Source organism: Dipodascopsis tothii (genome assembly GCF_038497935.1).
Source record: "Dipodascopsis tothii strain CBS 759.85 unplaced genomic scaffold V1510scaffold_32, whole genome shotgun sequence".
Taxonomy (NCBI): Eukaryota; Fungi; Ascomycota; class Lipomycetes; order Lipomycetales; family Lipomycetaceae; genus Neoaidaea; species Neoaidaea tothii.
Window position 1 is genome coordinate 34,060 of NW_027118016.1, and position 19,868 is coordinate 53,927.

Below are 19,868 nucleotides of genomic sequence, written 5' to 3' on the forward strand. Positions count from 1 at the left end.
TCACTGTATATCATCTGGTTTCGCTTTGGGTGTTGCTAGGCGTTTTCATAGTTTATTGTACAAGTTTCCCGGAGAGCGCGGGCGGGCGTGGCGCCGCACGGCGTGCGGCGCGCGGTGTGGCTCGTGGTGTGGCTCGCCGTGCGGCGCGGCCGCGCCTCGCGCCGCGCACCGTGCGGCTCGCAGCCCTTAACCACCTGCCGTCCGCGTCCACTCCACCCATCGCACGCCCACCGCCATCGCCCTCGGCACGCCCGCAGACCGCCCGTTTCGCGCCGCCGCCGACCCTCCCGAGCGCTGTCCGGCCCCGCCGACCGCTAGATCGCCCGGCGTCCCCCGTCCGCGGCTACACGGCCGCTCCGCACGCGCATCCGCATCATGTCGTCGCCGTCCGCCACGAGCGAGCCGGCGGCGCCGCGCGCCGAGCCCGCCGCGGCTCCGGCGCCCGCCCCTCCACCGGCTGCTGCGCCTGCCGCGCCCGCGCCCCGCGGCTCTGTCGCGTCCGTCTCGTCCGCCGGCGGCGCCCAGGCCGTTCTCTCAGCCACGTCCAACGTCGACCCGCACGCGCTCTACCTCAACGTGGCCTGCCTCGAGTTCCTGCTGATCGAGCTCGTCCCGCTTGCCGAGCGCGTCGTCGACGAGATCAGCGCCAAGGCCCAGCACGAGCCATCGCTCGACGAAAAGGCCGCCGACCGCTCCATCGACCACAGCAAGGCCGTCCTGACCGACGAGCGCCGGCGCCACGTCATGTTCAAGCACGTCGACTCGCTCGGCTACCGTGTCGGCCAGGGTCTCGTGGAGCGGTTTTCGCCGGACCGGCCCCGGTTCGTCGACATTCTCGACGTCATCAAGTTCATCTGCAAGGACGTGTGGAACATCCTCTTCAAGAAGCAGATCGACAACCTGAAAACAAACCACAAGGGCGTCTACGTTCTCACCGACAACACCTTCCGTCTGCTCATGAAGATGTCCACCGAGGCCGGCGGGCTGGACACCATCACCCGTGCCCAGCCGTTTCTGTGGTTCCCGTGCGGCGTCATCCGCGGCGCGCTCGCCAATCTCGGCATTGAGGCCTCGGTCATTGCCGAGACCAATATTCTGCCCGTGGTCACTTTCCACATCCAGACCGTGCGCCAGGAGTGATGTACATAGTGATACATAGCAAATGTGACGCAGCAGGCCGAAGGCAGGCACCCGGGGAGGTGCTGCTCCGAGCTTGTTCACGATCAAGTCCGGCAGCATCTCCGTCGAGGAAGCCTTTGGCAGATTGCAGATTGCCGGCCCATACCGCACAGACACCTGCCATTCAAGTGCTTCAGACGAGCTGTTGCCAGACGCCCGTGTTGGCGCGCGGCTCTGGCGAGTCTCTGTCGAGCGACCCTCGCAGCGGGATGCGGGCGCGTGAAGCGCCGCACGCCGTGCGGCGCACCCCCCTTCACAGCGTGCAACCGTGGTTGTGTTGTCAGATAGCTCCGGATGGCCAAGCTGGTAAGGCGTCAGACTGTAATGGTTCAAAAGTCATCTGAAAATCGCGTGTTCGAGTCACGCTCCGGAGAATATTTTTTTTATTCAGGCAGCTGCGCGCCGGGTAACTTCCCCGCGTCGGAACGCCCCGGGCTTCCCCCGGCTCCGGAACGTTTCGGCGTGTCCCCGGGCGCCAGCTACAGCTGCTATCGTTACGATAATAGATTGAAAAGTACATTATCGTGCCAGGCACGGATCTAGTAAGGCACCAGCCGGTGACCCCTCGCACGGTCCCTCGTAGGCACAGGCCCAGGCTCCATCCTTCGGGATCGACCTCGGTCTACGCAATGACTGTCATCCATATTTCATTTAAATCCTATTCGTTGTCCGATCAGCCTCGTCCTCACGGCCGTAGTGCAATCGAGCAGCCGTAGATGCTTACTTCGCCTCAGCGCTGACAATGAAGTCGACTCCCTTCGCGATGTTGGGCTTGAGGCCCTCCACAGCGACTTTGAGCAGGCCCTGTTCGTACTCGGTGATGCCGGCAAGCGTGTCGAGCACCTTGGTCGTGCCGGACGGCTGTCTGTCAGCGCCGCCACCACGCATACTTACGCCAATCTCGATCGTCGACGAGAAAAAGTCGACGCCGACGGCCGCCTGCAGCTCCGAGCCGCCGGGGATGCCCGGCAGGTACACAAACGCGTTCTCGGTCACGGGCGAGCCCGTCTTGACCGCCTTGAGCACCGACTCGGCGAAACGGAAGCCGGCGTGGGCCATCGACAGCGTGGCCGAGCCCTTGCCTTCCTTGGCCTGGACGACCTCGTCGCCGCCAAACTGGATGCGCTTGACCAGCGCCTCGAGCTTCTCGGTGGAGAACGACACCGCCGGCGTCGCCTTGGAGATCAGCGGCACAATCGTGTCGCCCGAGTGGCCACCGATGACCGGCACCTTGTACTCGGCCGGGCAGCCACCCGCCAGCCGGGCCGTGAACGTCTCGGCGCGGACCAGGTCGAGCGTGGTGATACCAAACAGCTTGGCAGGGTCAAACACGCCGTGCTTCTTGAGCACCTCGGCCGCGATCGGCACGGTCGAGTTGACCGGGTTGGAGATGACCAGCAGGAACGCCTTGGGCGCGTACAGCGCGGCGGCCGTGACCAGGTCACGGACGATACCCGCGTTGATCTTGAACAGGTCTGCCGGTCAGCTAGCCGAAACGCGGGGTAGCCCGAGACGGGCCGACTCGGCGCCGGGGCCGGCCCGGGCGCGGGAAAACGTTGTGACGGGCCCGGAACCGGCGCCGGTCGGCTGCAGCCGGCCGCGCCCGGCGCCGCCCGATGCAGGGCCGGGGGCGAAAACGCGCTCGGACCGGAACGCGGGGCGCCACATCGAGCCACAGCGCCCGGCGCCGCGCCCCGCGCCGTGCACGCGCCGGTTGCCGGCATCGTCCCGGGTTCTTTGTCACTTACCGTCTCTGGTCATGCCCGGCTTGCGGGGAATTCCGGCCGGGATCAAGATGATGTCTGCATCCAGGAAAGCCTTCTTCATGCCGTCATCGGCAGGCAGGTAGCCGGTGACCACAGCCGGCGTCGAGATGTGCGACAGGTCCGTCGCCACACCGGGCGCGCCGACGACATCGTACAGAGCCAGCTCTGTAACATAGGGCGACTGTTTGGTCAGCACTGCACAGACAGCCGACGGGCCCGGACACGCTCCGGCAGGTCGCGGACCCGGTCCACGCGCGGACCCGACCGTGACCCGCCGGACTCGGTCCGACCCAGGGTGCCGGCGCGCCGCCCAACTGGGCCGCCAATTGACCCCGCGTGCGGCGCGCGCGGCCACACCACACTTACCAGCTTGAGCAGCAGCGACAGCGGCTGGCCGATTCCTGCAGGTCAGCACGCCCCAACAACCCGGCGGCCGCGATCTGCGGTCGGCCCTCAGGCGGCCGATCTCGGCCCGCCGTTCGCCATCACACGCGGTGCGGCGCGCGTGAGGCGGCGGCGCCGGATCGGCGCGTCGCGCGCAGCCACTCACCTCCGCCGGCTCCGGCAACAACAGCTTTGACCATCTTGATTGTAGGGATAAACACGGGTCGATGAGAGACGGATCGGTTTGCAGTCCTGGTGGTTTTATACAACGACCTGAGCTGCTAAGAGGGGATTTAGGTTCGACAAAGAGCACCAATCTCCAATCCGGATAAAAAGTATGATAAGTACTGGCTCTTAACACAAAGTGCTGCTAGAAGCCTGCTAATATAGCCTGATGATAGTCGGATCCGAAGGGTGATACCGACGACGAGCTGGGGCGGCGCGGGGATATATACGTTGCCTGAACGCGGTTGCCGGTTACAAAGTGCCCGAAGTGGTTGTGTTCACGGCTCAGGGCTAAGAAGTGGAGAAGGCAATATGATTACTATTATGGTGCTCTGATTTGATTTCACGCACGCCACAGTGCCTGTCGAGTGGTGGGGGGACGAGTGGCCGTGCCGAGTCGTGGCTAGCACGGCCGGCGGCCGGCGGGTAGTAGCGGGTACAGCCAGATACTGGCGCGGTACGCCGACGCACGCGGTGTGTCCAGCGTGACGGTCGGTACCAGGCCCCATTAGTCCAAGGTACCCGGCTCGGATATAGCCATCGATAGCGCAGCCATCGCCGCGACCCGAATGACACGGTGGCGGTCCGGGCCGCACGCAGACGCGGGGAACGTGCGGCCGTGATACGCCGGGGGTCTAGCGGCCGCGCGTAGCCAGCCGGACGGTGCCTGCCGCGGCCGAATGTGCTGGGTACCGTGAGGGGCACGACCCCGCGTCCGGGTCACAGCTGCCACCTGCCGGGTTGGGTCGTCCGTGATGGGTATATGCGCAGCCGTGCCGACCCGCGCCGCGGGCTGCGGCCGCACGCTCCCCCCGGCTCGCAGCACGCCCACGACCCGACCCGGCCGCGCCCGACGGCGCGTGCCGGACGTAGCCAAGGCACGGCACGGCGGCTCGGGCGCGGCCGCGACGCGGACCGGGTCGGCGATCGCGCGTCGGCATCGCGCGCGCTCGGCCCGTCCACGGCCCGACTTGCTTCCAGCGCGCTCTACAGCCGACCGTCGAGCCGAACCACGGCCCGGTGCGTGCTGCGGGGCCTTGGTGGGCCGCGGGCCAGCGGCAGATCGCCGCGCGGGGCTGCTCGCTGGCGACTACTCGATCCGCAGATGAACCTTCCCCCGCCGCGGGGAGCCGTATGCCCGCGAGCCGCACCATCGCGACCCCACGTCACGTCCCTGGCAGATGCCGGCGGCCCGACACAACAAACGCGCAAGCCCTAGCGCGCGCGCACCGGTATCCCTGGCACGCGCCTCCGCGTCATCGGCTCCACCGGCACGGATCAGACGCTGGGTGGGGGTGCTCGGCGTTTTGCGCTGCGCCATGCGCAGCCGGACCCTCGCCCTGGTATTCAATGTCAACTTTTATTTGTACATCCTAGGAAATCGATATGTTGCTATCTAATTTACTCGGAGGCCTTCTTGCCGCGGACCTTCTTGGGGAAAGTCTTCTTGGGGGTCTTGGAAGCGAGCAGAGCCGAGGCACGGGCGACAGCGACCTGGACGTTAGTTGGGCTCAGCGGACCGATCCGGCGTGCTTACCTTGCGGAGGTCGTCACGGTAGCCCTTCGAGGCGTTGGCAACGGCCAGGTAGACCTTGCGCTGCGACTTGTTGGGCTTGAAGGTCGTGGTGCCCTTCTTCGACGACAGGACAATGGCGCCCTTGTCGTTGAGCGAGACACCGAGGGCCTTCGAGTTGGCGTAGCCGGCGTACTTGTACGAGTGCTTGTTGACCAGGTTCAGCGGGTCACGCGAGAACTGGACACCGCCGGCCGTCTTCGACGAGACCAGGTAGGAGTTGTTGGCGCGGGTGAGTTCCCAGACAAGATCGCTGGCGGTCAGCAGTGCTCTCGAGTGCTGGCAGACGCAGCGGGTACGTCGCGCGCAGCGCGCGGCACGCGCCCGCGCTGCCCGCGCCATCCCAAACGCTCGTCGCGCCGTACTTACTTGGAGGCCATTGTTGATGATTGTTTGATGTCGGTGAGTTCGAGCAGAAACGTATAATGAGGATGGTGTGTGTCGAATATTGGGATGCAACGGCTAGTTAGGGTTTAACGCGCAACGGAAAGCAGTCACGCTCCAGCCACTACACAGCCGCGGTGGCGCAGCACGCTCTCCGGCCCGGCCCTGCCGGCCACCCTACTCCCCGCGCCGCACGCTCGATCGGCTGTGCGCGCCGCCGTAGCCGCGACGGACCCACCATGGTGCGCACGCCGCATCCGGTGGCCGGCCGCCCTCGCCTCCCTCCGCCGCCCGTCGCACCGCCGCGCCAGCCAGCCGCCAACCAGCCGCCGCCGCCAGTCAGCCGTGCCGTCAGTGGCAAGAACTGTCTGTGCTCGGCAATATTCCCAAATGCGTTCTAGTGCACATGTGCAGGCGTCAGCTAGGCGACATTTGGGAAGTATCGTGATCGCTCTTAAAAAGTATGACGAGGCCTCTATGACCTAACCTTCGCCTGGCCGACGACCGTCAGCATTTATCAGCTCGACAGTCGGTGGTCTTTTCGGACCGCACAGCTCCTTCGGCAGCTGGAACCCCGCTCATTGTGCCGAAGTGCTCTTTGCATCTCTCGGTCAGCGTGCGTCGCAGTCTTTCTGCTCGTTCCGAACGACCCGCCCGCCGTCTTTGTCCGGCCGTTTTGACTGGCCACCTCGGTCCAGCCGGCCGAGCGACACTGTCTGACCCCGCGGCCCCTCTCGGACGGTCCGAGTGCGTGTGCTGTGCGGCTGTGGTCGAGCCCAGCCACCCACCGGCGCCAAAATGGACTATCGCACGCTCACGACCTGGGTCGTCTTCTTCCTGATTTGCTTCGTCACCGCGCTGTACGCTACGCGCTCGCGTTGGGGTGAGTGCGCGCCGCCGCCAGAGGCTGGCCTGGGGCCCGGCTGACAGCAGAACCGTACGTGCTCGAGCACTACCCGCTCTACGAACGCATGATCGCAGCCATGCACCTCCGCGGCCGCACCGGCGCCGGCTACTTCCCCGGCTCGCTCGGCAACCGGGCGACGGACGCCAACGGCACGTACCCGCTGCCGCAGCTGGCGGCGCACGGCGTCGTCGGCGTCGGCGTGTCCGGCAGCTCGAGCGCCGGAACGTACGCCACCGCCTCCGATGGCTCGTTCCAGCACGACCTCGAGTCGGGGCTGTCGTCCGACACGTTCAGCCTGCACGGAAACCTGGCCGGCGACGCGCGCAAGGGGCTCCAGGAGGACTCCAAGCTCGAGATCCAAAACATCATGCGCGAGCACCACATGGGCTTTGACGAGGCCCGCCGGCTCTACGTCAGCCGGGCCATGGAGCGCAACGCCATTGGCCCCGACGGCCGGCCGCGCGACCCCAAGGCCGTGTTTTTCAGCTAGCGATGCACAGCCCCGCTCGCTAGCCGTCTCGCTTGCATCTCCGACCCCTAGACGCCGCCCCGCGGCCGCTACATGTGCATATCCGGCTCGGCCAGGCCGAGCCGCCGTGGTAAACAACTGACTAAATTCCCAATACTCCAATGCGTGGCGCAACATGCTGCTTCTATGTCTTCTGAGCAGCTGCACAGGCGTCCGTGTTCTAGAATGTCTCGTTGCACACTCGGATCGCCTGGATCCGCGTAGACGATGCCAGACTGGTATATATGCTGATGCTGGTATGAGCCCGATCACCGCCCGTTGATGTAAAACTTCTCGACGAGGGCGTCGACGGCGTCGACGCCGTCGCTGTTGCTCTCGGTGTCGCTGGCGTCGTCGTCGTGGTCCGAGTACGCGCCGTAGGCGACCGACGGCCCGTCGTCGTCGTCCTCCTCGTCCTCGTCCTCGTCGTCCGGCGCGTGCCCGTTCAGCCGGCCCGGGCGCTCGCTGATGACCTCCATCTTGGGCGCGCCCGTGTCGTCCGACGACCGCCGCGAGATGTGCGTGAAGCTGGACGCGCGCGACAGCGGCGCCGACTTGGCCTCGTCGATCGAGCTGCGCCGGCTCCACTCCTCCTGGTTCTGCTTGAGCCGCGCGGCCAGCAGCCCGTACACCTTGTTCCACTCCTCCTCGAGCAGCGCCATGGTCTCCTGGACCTTGCGCTTGGACTCGGCCTTGGCCTTGAGGTCGCCGTGGTCGCCGTTGACCACCCGGCTCGGCCCGTGCTTGCCCATCTTCTGCGACAGCGCCGTGATCTCCGTGTCCAGCCGGTCGCCGAGGTTGCGCATCGACGCAAACTGCCGCTTGCGGTCGACGTCGGGGTACGGCATCCGCTTGACCGTCGCGTTGCGCGTCGTCAGCGAGTTCACGATCGCCGTGAAGCCCTGCAGGCTCAGGTTGTTGTCGTCGATGTAGAGCTCCTCGAGCGTGGTGTTGACGTTCAGCGCCTTGGCCAGCACCATCGCGCCGTCGATGCCCAGCTCGTTGCCGCACACGTGCAGCACCTTGAGCGTGCTGTTCTCGGCCAGCCCGGCGAGCGACCGCCCGAGCCCGTGCCCGATCCGCGCCACCTGCAGCTTGCTGGTTTCGCCGTCCAGGTTGAGCTCGACCAGCGTGTGGTTGCGCTTGAACACGTCCGCCACGAGCTCGCACGCCTCGTACGACGCGTCGTCCGGGATCAGCAGCTGCGACAGGTCCAGCCGCGTGAGCTTGCTCTTGACCAGCGCGCTCAGGAACTCGCAGAAGTACGCCTCCTTGCGGAACTCGACCTTCGTCATCGACAGGTGCTTGGTCGACAGCTGGCTGAACCCGCGCATGAAGTCCGCGAACTTCTCCGAGATGCTGTTGTCGCCGATGTAGAGCTTCATCTCGGGGTTGCGGCCCGAGCAGCCCGACACGGCGTGCATGATCGTGCACAGGTCGCCGCCCGAGAGCCCGCAGCCCTGGATCGACAGCTGGACCAGCGCCGACGACTTGGCCGACGTCAGGTAGTCCGCCAGGCTCTCGACCGACAGGTCGTTCAGCCGCGTGCCGTCCAGCCGCAGCCGCTGCAGATGCATCGACGTCAGCGTCTCCTCCGTCAGCAGCGGCATCACCTCGGACGTGATCGACAGCCGCTGCAGGCTCAGGTACCGCATGCACTGGAACCGGTACAGGCTGTCGTTGAGCGCGTACGGCGAGATCCGGCCGGGGTTGTCCGAGATGTCGAGGCCCTCGAGCGTGTTCTCGTGCACCTCGAGCGCCTGGATCAGCAGCGTCAGCTCGCGCTCGTACAGCCCGCAGCGGGCGATCTCGAGCGACCGCAGGTGCGTCGACTTGGCGCTGGCGACGTCCACCAGGTAGTCGAACTCGTTGATGCTGATCTGCATGTTGGAGAACACAAACGAGTCCACGTTGCTCGTGCCCTTCTTGCACACCGCCATGAGCGCGTCGATGATGCCGGTGCCCTTCTCGGTGCCGTCGCGCGCGGCCCCGGTGGCCGCCGAGCCCGGGCTGCCGATGCACCCGCTCAGGTCGAGCTTGCGCAGCTTGGTGCTGCTCAGCATCAGCAGCTGCAGCTCGAGCTTGAGCACGGTCTGCGCCTTCATGGACTTTGTCAGCCGGCGGCCGTTGGCCGTGCGGATCAGCGACAGCTCGATCGACGCGTGCTGGTCCATCAGGCCGTGGAGCGCGTTCAGCGAGTTGCCGCCGAACGAGATCAGCCCGAACGACTCGTTCCACCGCAGCGTGCGGAACAGCGCCAGGTACTCGAGGATGCTGTACTCGCGCTTCGACCGCGACGGCAGCAGCTTGAACGCCAGCCCGTTGTCGGGGTCCCAGTAGATCGAGTAGTGGAACCGCTCGGGGCCGGCGAGGCCGTACGCGGCGCAGTACGCGGCCAGCGTCATGCGGAACCCGCTCAGGTCGTTGATGTCGTCGTCGCCGTCGATCTGCTGCAGCGGCTCGTCCTGGAGCAGCTCCGGGATGTCCATCGCGACCGGGAACTCGGACCAGCACGGCCGCAGGCTCTCGTTGACCGCGCGAATCAGCTGGATGATGTCTGCGGCCGCGTACGACGCCATCTCGAGCGTCTTGAGCGGCTTGAACGGCACGCGGAACGACAGGTAGAACGTGGCGTCGCGCGGCGACATGGCGATGTGCACCAGCGACAGGATGCCGTGGGTCGAGATCGGGGTGAACGACGTCGCCAGGGCGTTGTTCGGGCTCAGGATGTGCACGTTGTAGTGGCCAAACACCAGGAAGTAGTGGTTGGCCGTCATCTTCGAGACCTCCTCGGACGACGACGAGTTCTTGGCCTTCGGGTGCGACGTCTGCATCGAGATCCGGAACACGCGGAACGTGGGCTCGTGCAGGTCGTGCCGCAGCTTGAGGTACTCGCGCAGGTTGGCCAGCGTGCGCACAAAGTGCGTCTGCGCAATCACCGTGCGGTCCGCGACCAGCGAATGCAGCTTGCGCGTCCACGTCTCGGCCTCGGGCCGCGTCGACAGCTGCAGAATCGCCGACCGGTTCGTCCACGTGGCCTCGTCGACGTAGTCGATCTGGATGTGCAGCGGCGTCGGCTCGTGCACGGCAAACACGCGGTCGTACGTGCACACGCGGTGGTCCTGCAGCGCGCCGGCGCCGTCCGGGACCGAGCCGTGCACGGGCACGTGCACGCCCTGGCCGATGTTGACGCCGGTGACGACGTTGAACAGCGTCGGGTAGTGCTCGGCGGCCTTGGTCCGGCTCTTGAACCGCTGGATCTCGTTCTCGGTGAGGACGACAAAGTCCGTTTTCTTGCCGCGCAGGAGGCCAGTGCTCGAGATAACCTCGCCGAAGTGGACGACGTTGGCGCCGCTGCCGGCCGTGATGGTCGCGGCGGACGCGGCCGACGCGGCCGACGTCGTCGAGGTCGCCGAGTGCGTGCTGACCAGATGCGCGCCGTCGTCCTTGCCGTGCGCCACGTTGAACGGCTTGGACATCTTGCGCCGCACCGGCACGGTCTGCTGGACCAGCATCGTGTCGTCCACGACGAGGCTGTCGTCGCCCAGCAGCATCGGCGACACGCGCAGGCCGCTCTCGCCGAACGAGCCCTTGTGGCCCGACGAATTGAACGAGTACGACCGCTGGAGCGACGACTGGCTCGGCGACCGCGACACGGCCGTGTTGGCCGTATGCGTCGACAGCCCGCGCTTCGGGCCCGCGCCGGACTTGCCGGGGCTGCGCGACAGGCCGCCCGTGCTGCCGGCCGTGAACGAGAAGCTGCGCTCGTTGAGCTGGGGCGAGTACATCGTCGCCGAGTTCACCGAGGACGACGACGACGCCACGGACGGCGCCTCCAGCGACGAGTACGAGCTGTGCCGTACGTGGCTGCGGCCGCCCGACAGCGTGCTGCCGCGGCTGTCGCTTGGCTGGTGCCGCGGCGGCGCGCCGCCCTTGCGGGCGTCTGCCCGGGCCGGCACCGGCGCGGGCGCGTTCACGGCTTGCAGGTTCGACAGCGACGACGACATCGAGAGCGTGCGCGCGGTCGCCGCGCCGGCGGTCGCCGGGCGCTGGTCGGCCGCGCGGCTCTTGGCCCGCGCCGACGACGACGACGAAAACAGGTGGAACTTGGACCGCAGCGACGTGTGCTGGCCCGATCCGGAGCCGCCCTTGGCCGGCGGGGGCGTGCCGGCCACGGCCAGCGACGCCGGCTGGACCTCGACCATGGGTCGCCGGGGAGGAGCGCCAGACGCGGGGTCTGAGCCGGGCGCAATCGTGCGCGGCATCGGGGCCTGTGACGGATCAGCAATCACCAGCCGACGACGGGCGGGCTTGCATGCCCGTGCGCGGGCCGGGGCTCGGCGTCGGCGCTCGGGGACGGAGCGGAGGTCCGGGGGCGCAGCGGGACCAGCCTGGCTGCGGCGCGGCCTGACAGAGGCGGCCGGCAGGCGGCGACGGACGTCGCGGGGCCTGGCGCGTCGTGGGCGGTGTCGCCCAGTGTGTGTTGGAACGTCTGGGCGTTCTCTCCGCCGGTCGCGACGGGAGCTTGCTGCGCTGCTGAGGACACCGTCGCACCGAGTCTGCGGATCGTGTGTTGCTGGCAGGGCCTGGGTTGCAAACGTGTCTTGGTGTGTGTACACGGTGTGCGCCGATATCGTCACGGCCAGTCACCGCCCGAAATCTGGCGTTGGAAAGCAAAAAACTGACGGCGGGCCAAGCGGCTGCGGCCGAGTATGACGCAGGCCTAGCGGCCAGGCTGTCGGCGGACGCGGCTAGCCGTGTGTGTCTATTCTTGGCACGTTTTAGCCAATGGCTACATGCAGGGTATGAGACTACGCCCGAACGGCACATAGAGTTCACTAGTCCAGGCACGCCTGCAGGCGATCTAAACAAATGCAGGCTGCGATCAGCAGACGACATGCAGCACATACGTAGTCATGGCGGTGCGCGCCGCAGGCGCGCCCCAGCCACGCCCTAGCTCTGTTTACATGTGGCGCAGCCGTGCTGTTGTTTGACAGAGACCCAGCGCGCCGGGCAGCCTGCCGGTGCACGGCCGCCGAATAGCCGCTATCGGAACAGGGGCGTGCTGCGCCCGCCGCGCCGACCGCGCGTCGCGCCCGGCGTACGCCGGCTGCGCGGCGTGCTATTTTTGCGCCTGCGCGTTCATGCTGCGCCCGCAGTAGCTGCGGCCCGGGGTGCGCGCCGCGACGCTGCCGCCCGCGGCCGCGCAGCGGCCGCCGGTGTGGAGCGCCGCTGCCTGGGTGGGGGACCGCCAGCCGCGTATGCAGCCGGACCAGCCCGCTGGTACGTTGGAAAAGGGGAATGTATTCGTGCGCCGCGGTCTGCCGCCCGGCGCGCCGCGCTAGCCACATTCCGCGCGCGCCCGACCGCCCGGGCCCACGGCCTCGGGGCCGCGGTCGCCCGCGGCCGCCCGCGCGCCGCCCGCGCCGCCGCGGGCGCTGGGCGCCGCCGGCCGCGCGCCGGGCAAAGCGCGTCCGCGCCGTGCACGGCGTGTTCGACGCGCTCGATCTGACAGCTGTACGACCGCGCCGCGCGCCGTGCGGCCGCCAGCCGACTAGAGCCGTCTAGCCGGCCGTAGCCCGCCGCCTAGCGGGCCGTCTAGCGGGACCGCGCGTGGGGCCGCTTGACAGGGGCGATGGCGCAGATCGCGGCTGTGCAGCGCCCGCTTGGCAGCCACCGTGGCTGGTGCCGCCCGGCGCGGGCCCGACCGATCGCGCGCCCGCGCCTACGCCGGCTGCGACTGCGCCGCACGCGCGCCGTCCGCCGGCCCGTCCGCCGCGTCGCCGTCCGCACCCGCCGCGCCGCCTGCGTCCGGCGCCAGCGGCGCCAGCCGCAGCGCCAGCTCGGCCTCGACGTCGCTCATCCGCAGCTCGTGCTGCCGGCCCTTCTCGCCGAGCTGCCGCAGCCGCGTCTGCATGCGACTGGGCGCGACCGCGGCCTCGGACCGCCGCTGGAACTGCGTGCGCAGGTCCTCGGCCCGCCGGTACAGCCAGCGCACGCGCTCCTGGCTGCGCTTCGAGTCCACGGGCTCCTCCTCGACAACGTAGCACACCTTCCAATCGTCGCCCGACGCCGGGTCGGGCGTCTCCTCGAGGCCCAGCTCGGCGCCGTTGACGACGTTGGCGACGCTGACCGTGAACAGGTGCACGGGCGCGTCGTCGTCGGGCGGGGACTGCCAGAGGACGCCGTGAGCCGCATCGCCTGCGGCGTCGTCCGTGGCGGTGTCTGTGGCGGGCGCGGCCTCCGTGGCGGTGCGCAGGCTCCGCGGCTGGAACCCGCGCCGCTCGCGCTTGCTCGCCGTCTGCCGGCCCTCGATCACGGCCTCGTCCATCGGCTGCAGGAACACGCGCATGCCGCCCGCGCCGGCCAGCTCGGCCGTGTGGAACGTCAGCCGCATCGACTGGCGCGGGTACTTGTCGACCGCGCCGGCCAGCACGTCCTCGAGGATGCGCAGGCTGATGGCAAACTCGTCCTGCGCGATGCGCTCGCCGTGCACGCCGTGGATGCACTCGTCCATCTCGGCCAGCGGCACGTACTGGAACCCGAACAGCCGCTCGATGTTGTGGTACGCCAGAAAGATGCCGTCCATGCGGCCGATCCGCGCCTGCAGCGAGTACTTGAGGAACGCCAGCCGGACCAGGTCGACGTACTCGCGCTCGTAGCTCTCGTACGGACCCAGCATCTGCGTGATCTGGTAGCCGGTGCCCTCGTTGGCCTGCGTGTGCTGGATGTCGTGGCGCACGGCGCAGACGGCCCGGGTCTTGAGGTCGAACGTGCCCGTGCCCGGCAGCCGCCGGTCGTAGCAGTCGAGCTGCGAGCGCATGACGAGGCTGCCGGCGCGCGAGTAGTGGAACGCCTCGCGCTCGTGCTCGATGGGCGCGGCCGCGCCACCGTCCTCGAGCCGGTACTGCGCAAACTGCTCTGGCGTGGTCGTCAGCAGCAGCTCGAGCACCTTGCCGAGGTGCGACAGCAGCAGGCTCGAGTCCAGCGTCTTGTCGGCGTCGAGCGCGTACACGCCGGTGTCCGGCTGGTACCGCAGAAACACCGACACCGGCACGGCCGCGGACGCGCCCGGCGACGTCGGCACGTCGCCGAACAGCTGGCTGACCCGCGACAGGTTCAGCGGCCGCCACCGCGAGATGAGGTAGTGCAGCTGCGACAGCACGCCGGTCACGTTGGACGTCGACGTCGTGAACCGCGCCTGGTTGGCCGCGGTGATCTGCTGCAGCACCTTGTCCTCGGACGACGGCAGGTACGGCGGGATCTTGAGGAAGTCGAAGCTGTGCACCGACTGCAGCTTCTTGAGGTACGACGAGAAGTTGTAGACGCCGGTGCGCTCGTCCTGCAGGACGTGCACGCCGGGACTGAAGAGGACTCGCTCGAGGCCGTGCTCCAGGGCCGGCGGCAGAGTCGCGCCGGGCACGTCGATCGCCTCGAACGCCACGTCCTTGCCGGTGAGCTGCTTCCAGTTCTTCCACACCTCGTGGCTGCGCTTGGGGGGCTCGGTGCCGGCGGCGGCGGCGGCCAGACTGGCGAACCGGGCGCCGGACCGGTCGCCGTCCTTCTTGGGCCGCGGCGGCTCGGACTCGGCCCGCTGCGCCTTGGACTCTGCCCGCCGCGCCTCGAACTTCTTGCGCGTCTTGATGTCGCCCCGCGTCTCGTTGAGCAGCTGCTGCCGGTCTTTCTGCCAGAGCTCCTCGATCTTCTTGTTGATCTTGTCCACTTTCTTTTTGTGCTTCTTGAGGTGCGCCGCCCTATCTCTGGGCTTGCGGCTGTCGCCTGCGCCGGCCTTGGACTCATCCGCGGCCGTGCCTGGGCTGTCGGCGGCGGCTGCGGTCGACTTAAGCCGCACGCCCCCCAGCCACCATTGCGGTGAAATGCTCCTCAGCCACGACCCGATCCACCGGTCAGGGCCGGGGCACGTCCTGTGCAGTCCCCTGGCGCCGCGCCCGGCCACCGCAAGCCGCTGGCAGGCCTGCGACGACTGGCGATAGGCGCAGCGGGTGTGAGCCATCGAGCTGTCGGATTCGTCGATACGTCGGCGTGCGCACCGATCTGCCACGTCCTGTGCGTGCGTGCTCGTTCAGTCGACCGTTCTTTGCCGCCCTCTGCGGAAGTCCACCGGCCGTGTGCGCGCGTCAGAAGGAAGTGTCCAGACGGCAGATGTTTGGTCGTGAAGATTTGCGGCCGCGCGACCCTAGCCCAACTTCCCATCGCGTCCGTGCCTAACTACAGGATTTGGGTTGCGCACGACGCGCCGCAGGGCGTGCGGCGCACCACGCCACACAGCCACTGCTGTCTCGTGGCGCTGGGTTCCGTCGTGGGTGGTGCCATTCGGGCGGCTATATGCCAAACTACAGATTTCTGCCTCGGGGAACGATCTCTGTAGACTTGTCTCGAAGGTCGATGCAGCCACGGGTGGGTGTAAGAGCATGCAGTCTCCGAGGGTAAGTAGTCTCTGAGGGCATGTAGTCCTGTGGGAAGTCGCCGAGGGCATGTAGCCGCCGAGAGCATGTAGCCGCCGCGGGCATGTAGCCGCCGCGGGCATGCGCCGCCGAGGCGTGTGCTCGCCGGCGACACGCAGCCGCCGGTCACCATGTAGCCGCCGGTGGCCATATAGCCGCACAGGCACATAGCCGCCGGTGACCATATAGCCGCACGTGCACATAGCCGCACGGGCACATAGCCCCGCGAGCACATAGCCCCGCGAGCACACAGCCACCGCACGCACGCAGCCACCGCACGCGCACAACCGCAATAAAAATACTGTACATTCTATAGACAAACTTTTGTGCTGCGCGTCCCTAATTCATGCTCTTGGCCAAATTGGCCAGCTGCTTGGTCGTCAGCGACGTCAGCGGCTTGATGCGGATCCGCGGCGGCGGCACGTCCGGGTCGATCTCGACCGTGCGCGCGTTGCTCTGCTGGATGACGTTGTAGACGAGGAACGCCGGCATGGACGAGCGGCCAACGGACGCCGAGCTCGAGACGGTCGCGAGCACCGACGTCGGGCTCAAGTACACCGGCACGTCAAAGTCCTTGATCGTCGAGCGGTCGACCAGGCTCTTGCCGGCCAGGAACGTCGAGTCGCGGGCGTAGGTGTGCTTGAGCCGCAGGTACGGCACGTCCGCGGCCTTGATCTTCTTGGCCACGCCCGCCGCCGCAAACGCCGGAACCAGGTCGGCGCGGATGACGACCTGGTCGACAAACCCGGCGGCCGACATCTGCTTGAGCGCCTGGACCTGGGTCGCGTCCGGCGCCTTGAGCTGGTCCGCGAACTTGAGGTCGGCCAGGGCGGTGCTGCCGGCCACAATGGACGTCAGCTGCTGGCGCAGCTTCTGGATCTCCTCCATGGACTTCTGGCGCAGGAAGTGCGACGCGCAGAACTCGGGCTTGGCCGGCTCGTACGCGTACGCGCAGATCGCCGACAGCAGCTTGAGCACGTCCGACGTCGGGTCCAGCTTCGAGAACTTCTTCTGGGCCAGGAAGTAGCTGCGGCGCCAGCGCTTCTTGGCCTCGACGTCGCCCTGGAGCGCGCCCTCGTCGTCGCTGTCGTCGAGCGTCACGCCGAGCTCGTGCTCCGACAGGAACGGGTCGCCCACGGTCAGCCCGGCAACGACGGCGATCACGTAGTGGATGCACCCCAGCTGCTGGCCGATCACCAGCATCTTGGCGAACCGCGGCGACAGCGGAAACACCGTCATGGCCCGGCCCAGGTCCGTCAGCACGCCCTGGCGGTCGACCGCGCCCAGGCTGTGCAGCAGCCGCTCGGCCTCGACCAGCGCGCCGCGCTCCGGCGGCGTCGGGAACGGGAAGTTGGCGATCGTGTCGATGCCCATGCTCTTCATCTGCAGCACCACGCCGTCGATCGGCATCCGCAGGATCTCGGCCTTGGTGAACTGCGCGAACTCGCTCTCGAAGATCGCCGACGAGTACAGCCGGTAGCAGTGGCCGGGGCCGGTGCGGCCGGCGCGGCCCGACCGCTGGTCGGCCGACGCCTTGGACACCCAGTCGACGGCGAACCGCTGGACGCCGGTGGCCTCGTCGTACACGCGCTCCTTGACGCGGCCGCAGTCGACCACGTACCGCATGTTGGGGATCGTCAGCGACGTCTCGGCGATGTTGGTGGCCACCACGCAGACGCGCGCGCCCGCCGGCGGCGCGTCGAAGATCTTGAGCTGCTGCTCCGTCGGCAGCAGCGAGTACAGCGGCAGCACGTGCAGCGGCCCGGTGTTCTCCTCCTCGGTGCGCTCCTCGAACCCGTCGTCGTCGGCCTCGTCGTCGCTGACGAACGCGTCGTTGGCCTCCATCTCCTGGGCGAGCCGCAGGATGTTGTGGTCGTCGCCGAGGTCGATTTCCTCGGCCTCGGCGGCCTCGGCCGCCGGCAGCCGCACGCTGACCGCGCGCTCCTCGGCCGCCTTGGCCGGGAACGCCCGCCGCAGCCGCTTGACCATGTGCGTGATCTCGTTCTGGCCGGTGAGGAAGATCAGGATGCCGCCGGGCGGCAGCCGCTTGTGGATCTTCTTGACCATCCGGAACGTCTCGTCCAGGTAGTTGGCCTGCGTGCGCCGGCTGAAGTGCACGGCTACCGGGAACTGCCGGGCGTCGACGCGCAGGACCGGCGGCGGCGCCGGGAACAGCGTCGTGTTCTCGGTGAAGTCCGACACCCGCAGCGTGGCCGACATGATCACCAGCTTGAGCGGCTTGATGGTCGCGTTGGGCTCGCGGCTGAGCTCGTACCGCAGCCGCAGCACGCGGCTGGCCACGCCGATCAGGATGTCCGTGTTGACGTTGCGCTCGTGCGCCTCGTCGATGATGATGACCGAGTACTTGGAGAACAGAAAGTCGCTGGCCAGCTCGCGGAGCAGCACGCCGTCCGTCATGAACTTCATGACCGTGCCGGGGCGCGTGTTCTGGTCGAACCGGACCTGGTACGCGACCCGGTCCTTGTGTGCGGGCCCGAGCTCGTTGGCGACGCGGTTGGCCATGCTCACGGCGGCAACCCGCCGCGGCTGCGTGATGCCGATCATGCCGGGCGTGTCGCTCTCGGCGTGGCCGTAGCCGGCCTCGTAGAGGAACTGGGGGACCTGCGTGGTCTTGCCGCTGCCGGTCTCGCCGCAGATGACCACGCAGAGGTTGTTGTTGATGGCCTCCATGATGGTCTGCTCCTCCTGGACGACCGGCAGCCGGATGCGGGCGGCCTGGATCTCGGTTGTGCGCTGGACGGGCACGTTGAACGCGCGGCGGTTGCCGAGGCCGGGGAGCGTGGCGACCTCGGGCGGCGGCGTGAGCCGGTCTTCGGGCCGGTCGACCGGCTCGTACGTGCCCTTGAACTCGGGCAGGGTCGCCAGGTTCGAGAGTTCTTCGGTGGTGCCGCCGCGGATGACCTGCTCGGCCCACTGCTTGAACGACTGGCCGCGCGAGGAGGCCGGAGGGGGGCTGGAGGCGTCGTCGGAGGCGCTGCCGTCGTCGGAGGCGCTGCCGTCTTGGTCGTCTTGGTCGTCGTCTTCGCCGTCGCTGTCGCCGTCCTCGTTCTCGCCATCGCTGCCGTCATCGCTCTGGTCTGCGCCGTCGCCGTCTTCGTGCACGGCCACCTTGGCGTCCTCCTGCGAGCTCTGGCTCTCGGCCTCGGCGTCGCTAAAGCCGGCCCATTCTTCGTCCGAGTACTCTTCGCTGCCACTGCCGCTGTCGCCGTCGCTGCCGCTGCCGCTGTCGCTGTCGCTGCCGCTCGACGGCAGCTCCTCGTCGCTGCCGTACAGCCGCGACGCAGGCTTCTTTTTGATTTTGCGCAGCTGAACTGCAGCCAGCTTGTCGCGCCACGACTCGACCTCCTTCTTCTGGCGCTTGCGGCTCGGCAGCGCTCCGAAACCAGCCGCAAAGCCGCCGAGAGCCGTCCCCGAGCTTGGCACAGCAGATGGCGGTCCAGGGGCGGCCGCGGCAGGCGCTGGCAGGGCCGAAGCTGCCGTAAAGGCGCTGTCGTCGGCCTTGGCCGACTCGACCGCCTCAGCCTCCTCGGGCGCCTCAGCCGCGGCCGCCTCTGCGGTCTCTGCCTCGGACTCGGACGAGTCCGACACGTACGCCCGTTTCAGCGTCTCGACCTTGGCCGCCTTCTTTTTCTTGTTCTTTTTCTTGCTCGGCGTCGAAACGGCCACGGCGTCGATCTCCGGCGCCACGGCCGCCTTGACCGTCTCCGCGCTCACCGCCGGCATCTCCCTCACCTCGCGCTCTTCGTACAGCAGGTCGCGGGCCTTGTCGTCCATCAAGCCGAGCTTCTCCTTCCGCAGGGCGTCCAGGATCTGCTCCTTTCTGGTCTCGTGGTTGCGGCCGAGGGTCCGCGAGCTCTGCAGCAGCGACGTGTCGAACTTGCTCTCCGACAGCTTCTCCATGATAGTCTTGCGCTCCTCGCGTTTGAGCTGACGTTCCTGCTGTTAGAACCGGCTGCGACCGTACGTACAATATACTTGTCCAGCCGCTTGCGCTTCGCGGACGAGATCTTGCTGTCCGCCGGCTTCAGCATGGCCTCCAGGGCCGCCCGCTGCGCCGCGCGCTCCTCCTTGGAGATAGGGATCAGCACGGCCGCGTTCGGGTCCACGGGCTGTGCTGGCTCGGCCACGGGCGCCGGCTGCGATTCGTCGTCCGAGGCCTCCGGCCGGCGCAGCACGCGCGGCTGCCGCGCCGCACGCAGCTTTTGCCGCTTGGCGATCGCGCCCGACCGCGCCTTGTCGTTGTGTCTCTCTCTGTACTTGGCCATGTGTGGCCGGATCTGCCGTTTCTTGCTGATGCTGGGCTGGATCAGACGCTGTGAAAAAAAAAAACACGGTCACGTGCCACCCACATGCGGCGCTGGGAGTATTGCGCCGCACGCCGTGCGGCTCACATCCGCCCGCTGCCGCCAGGGCAGCAGCCGCGACGCGATGCGGTGGGTTGCTGGGGCGTGGTCGG

The 19,868-nt window shown here is 67.8% G+C and overlaps 7 protein-coding genes and 1 non-coding gene across 8 annotated transcripts; 3 read left to right on the plus strand and 5 right to left on the minus strand.

Moving 5' to 3' along the window:
* The first annotated feature begins 230 nt into the window (after positions 1–230).
* On the plus strand, positions 231–1,395 carry V1510DRAFT_421738 (transport protein particle component-domain-containing protein). Its single transcript, XM_066934666.1, has one exon. It carries the CDS (start codon positions 376–378, stop codon positions 1,138–1,140), a length of 765 nt encoding a protein of 254 aa, XP_066787225.1. The 5' UTR covers positions 231–375; the 3' UTR covers positions 1,141–1,395.
* Positions 1,396–1,467: 72 nt separating this feature from the next.
* V1510DRAFT_t221 lies at positions 1,468–1,553 on the plus strand. Its single transcript has one exon. It is a non-coding gene; the product is annotated as a tRNA-Tyr (tRNA).
* A 346-nt stretch (positions 1,554–1,899) lies between these two features.
* On the minus strand, positions 1,900–3,529 carry V1510DRAFT_369223 (lactate/malate dehydrogenase; the record flags this gene model as incomplete). The annotated part of the gene is made up of 5 exons (XM_066931386.1): positions 1,900–2,040; positions 2,074–2,654; positions 2,928–3,126; positions 3,312–3,346; positions 3,496–3,529. The coding sequence occupies 5 exons, from the start codon at positions 3,527–3,529 to the stop codon at positions 1,900–1,902; spliced, it is 990 nt and encodes a 329-aa protein (XP_066787226.1).
* Positions 3,530–4,900: 1,371 nt separating this feature from the next.
* On the minus strand, positions 4,901–5,648 carry V1510DRAFT_421745 (ribosomal L28e/Mak16). Its single transcript, XM_066934667.1, has 3 exons — positions 5,497–5,648; positions 5,092–5,380; positions 4,901–5,048 (listed from the first exon to the last, which is right to left on the minus strand). Exons 1-3 carry the CDS (start codon positions 5,505–5,507, stop codon positions 4,956–4,958), a joined length of 393 nt encoding a protein of 130 aa, XP_066787227.1. The 5' UTR covers positions 5,508–5,648; the 3' UTR covers positions 4,901–4,955.
* Positions 5,649–5,999: 351 nt separating this feature from the next.
* On the plus strand, positions 6,000–7,186 carry V1510DRAFT_421746 (uncharacterized protein). Its single transcript, XM_066934668.1, has 2 exons — positions 6,000–6,394; positions 6,445–7,186. The coding sequence occupies exons 1-2, from the start codon at positions 6,310–6,312 to the stop codon at positions 6,906–6,908; spliced, it is 549 nt and encodes a 182-aa protein (XP_066787228.1). The 5' UTR covers positions 6,000–6,309; the 3' UTR covers positions 6,909–7,186.
* On the minus strand, positions 6,947–10,850 carry V1510DRAFT_421748 (uncharacterized protein). The gene has a single exon (XM_066934669.1). The coding sequence runs from the start codon at positions 10,712–10,714 to the stop codon at positions 7,196–7,198; it is 3,519 nt and encodes a 1,172-aa protein (XP_066787229.1). The 5' UTR covers positions 10,715–10,850; the 3' UTR covers positions 6,947–7,195.
* Positions 10,851–12,635: 1,785 nt separating this feature from the next.
* Positions 12,636–15,140, minus strand: V1510DRAFT_431715 (mitochondrial protein Pet127-domain-containing protein; the record flags this gene model as incomplete). Its single annotated transcript, XM_066935443.1, has 2 exons — positions 12,636–14,738; positions 15,134–15,140. The coding sequence occupies 2 exons, from the start codon at positions 15,138–15,140 to the stop codon at positions 12,652–12,654; spliced, it is 2,094 nt and encodes a 697-aa protein (XP_066787230.1). The 3' UTR covers positions 12,636–12,651.
* A 453-nt stretch (positions 15,141–15,593) lies between these two features.
* V1510DRAFT_242720 (P-loop containing nucleoside triphosphate hydrolase protein) lies at positions 15,594–19,849 on the minus strand. The gene is made up of 3 exons (XM_066930544.1): positions 19,381–19,849; positions 16,187–19,348; positions 15,594–16,153 (listed from the first exon to the last, which is right to left on the minus strand). The coding sequence occupies exons 1-3, from the start codon at positions 19,675–19,677 to the stop codon at positions 15,731–15,733; spliced, it is 3,882 nt and encodes a 1,293-aa protein (XP_066787231.1). The 5' UTR covers positions 19,678–19,849; the 3' UTR covers positions 15,594–15,730.
* Positions 19,850–19,868: the final 19 nt, after the last annotated feature.

Excerpts from the sequence above, each read along its gene's own strand:
- V1510DRAFT_421745 (XM_066934667.1), bottom strand. Across the intron at positions 5,049-5,091 it reads ACCGTGACGACCTCCGCAAG|GTCGCTGTCGCCCGTGCCTC; the intron begins GTAAGCACGCCG and ends ACTAACGTCCAG.
- V1510DRAFT_421738 (XM_066934666.1), top strand. The coding sequence starts at position 376 with ATGTCGTCGCCGTCCGCCACGAGCGAGCCGGCGGCGCCGCGCGCCGAG.
- V1510DRAFT_421748 (XM_066934669.1), bottom strand. The coding sequence starts at position 10,714 with ATGTACTCGCCCCAGCTCAACGAGCGCAGCTTCTCGTTCACGGCCGGC.
- V1510DRAFT_421746 (XM_066934668.1), top strand. The coding sequence starts at position 6,310 with ATGGACTATCGCACGCTCACGACCTGGGTCGTCTTCTTCCTGATTTGC. Across the intron at positions 6,395-6,444 it reads CGCTACGCGCTCGCGTTGGG|AACCGTACGTGCTCGAGCAC; the intron begins GTGAGTGCGCGC and ends GGCTGACAGCAG.
- V1510DRAFT_242720 (XM_066930544.1), bottom strand. The coding sequence starts at position 19,677 with ATGGCCAAGTACAGAGAGAGACACAACGACAAGGCGCGGTCGGGCGCG. Across the intron at positions 19,349-19,380 it reads AGCGGCTGGACAAGTATATT|GAACGTCAGCTCAAACGCGA; the intron begins GTACGTACGGTC and ends TTCTAACAGCAG. Across the intron at positions 16,154-16,186 it reads AGTTCGCGGACCAGCTCAAG|CAGATGTCGGCCGCCGGGTT; the intron begins GCGCCGGACGCG and ends CAGGCGCTCAAG.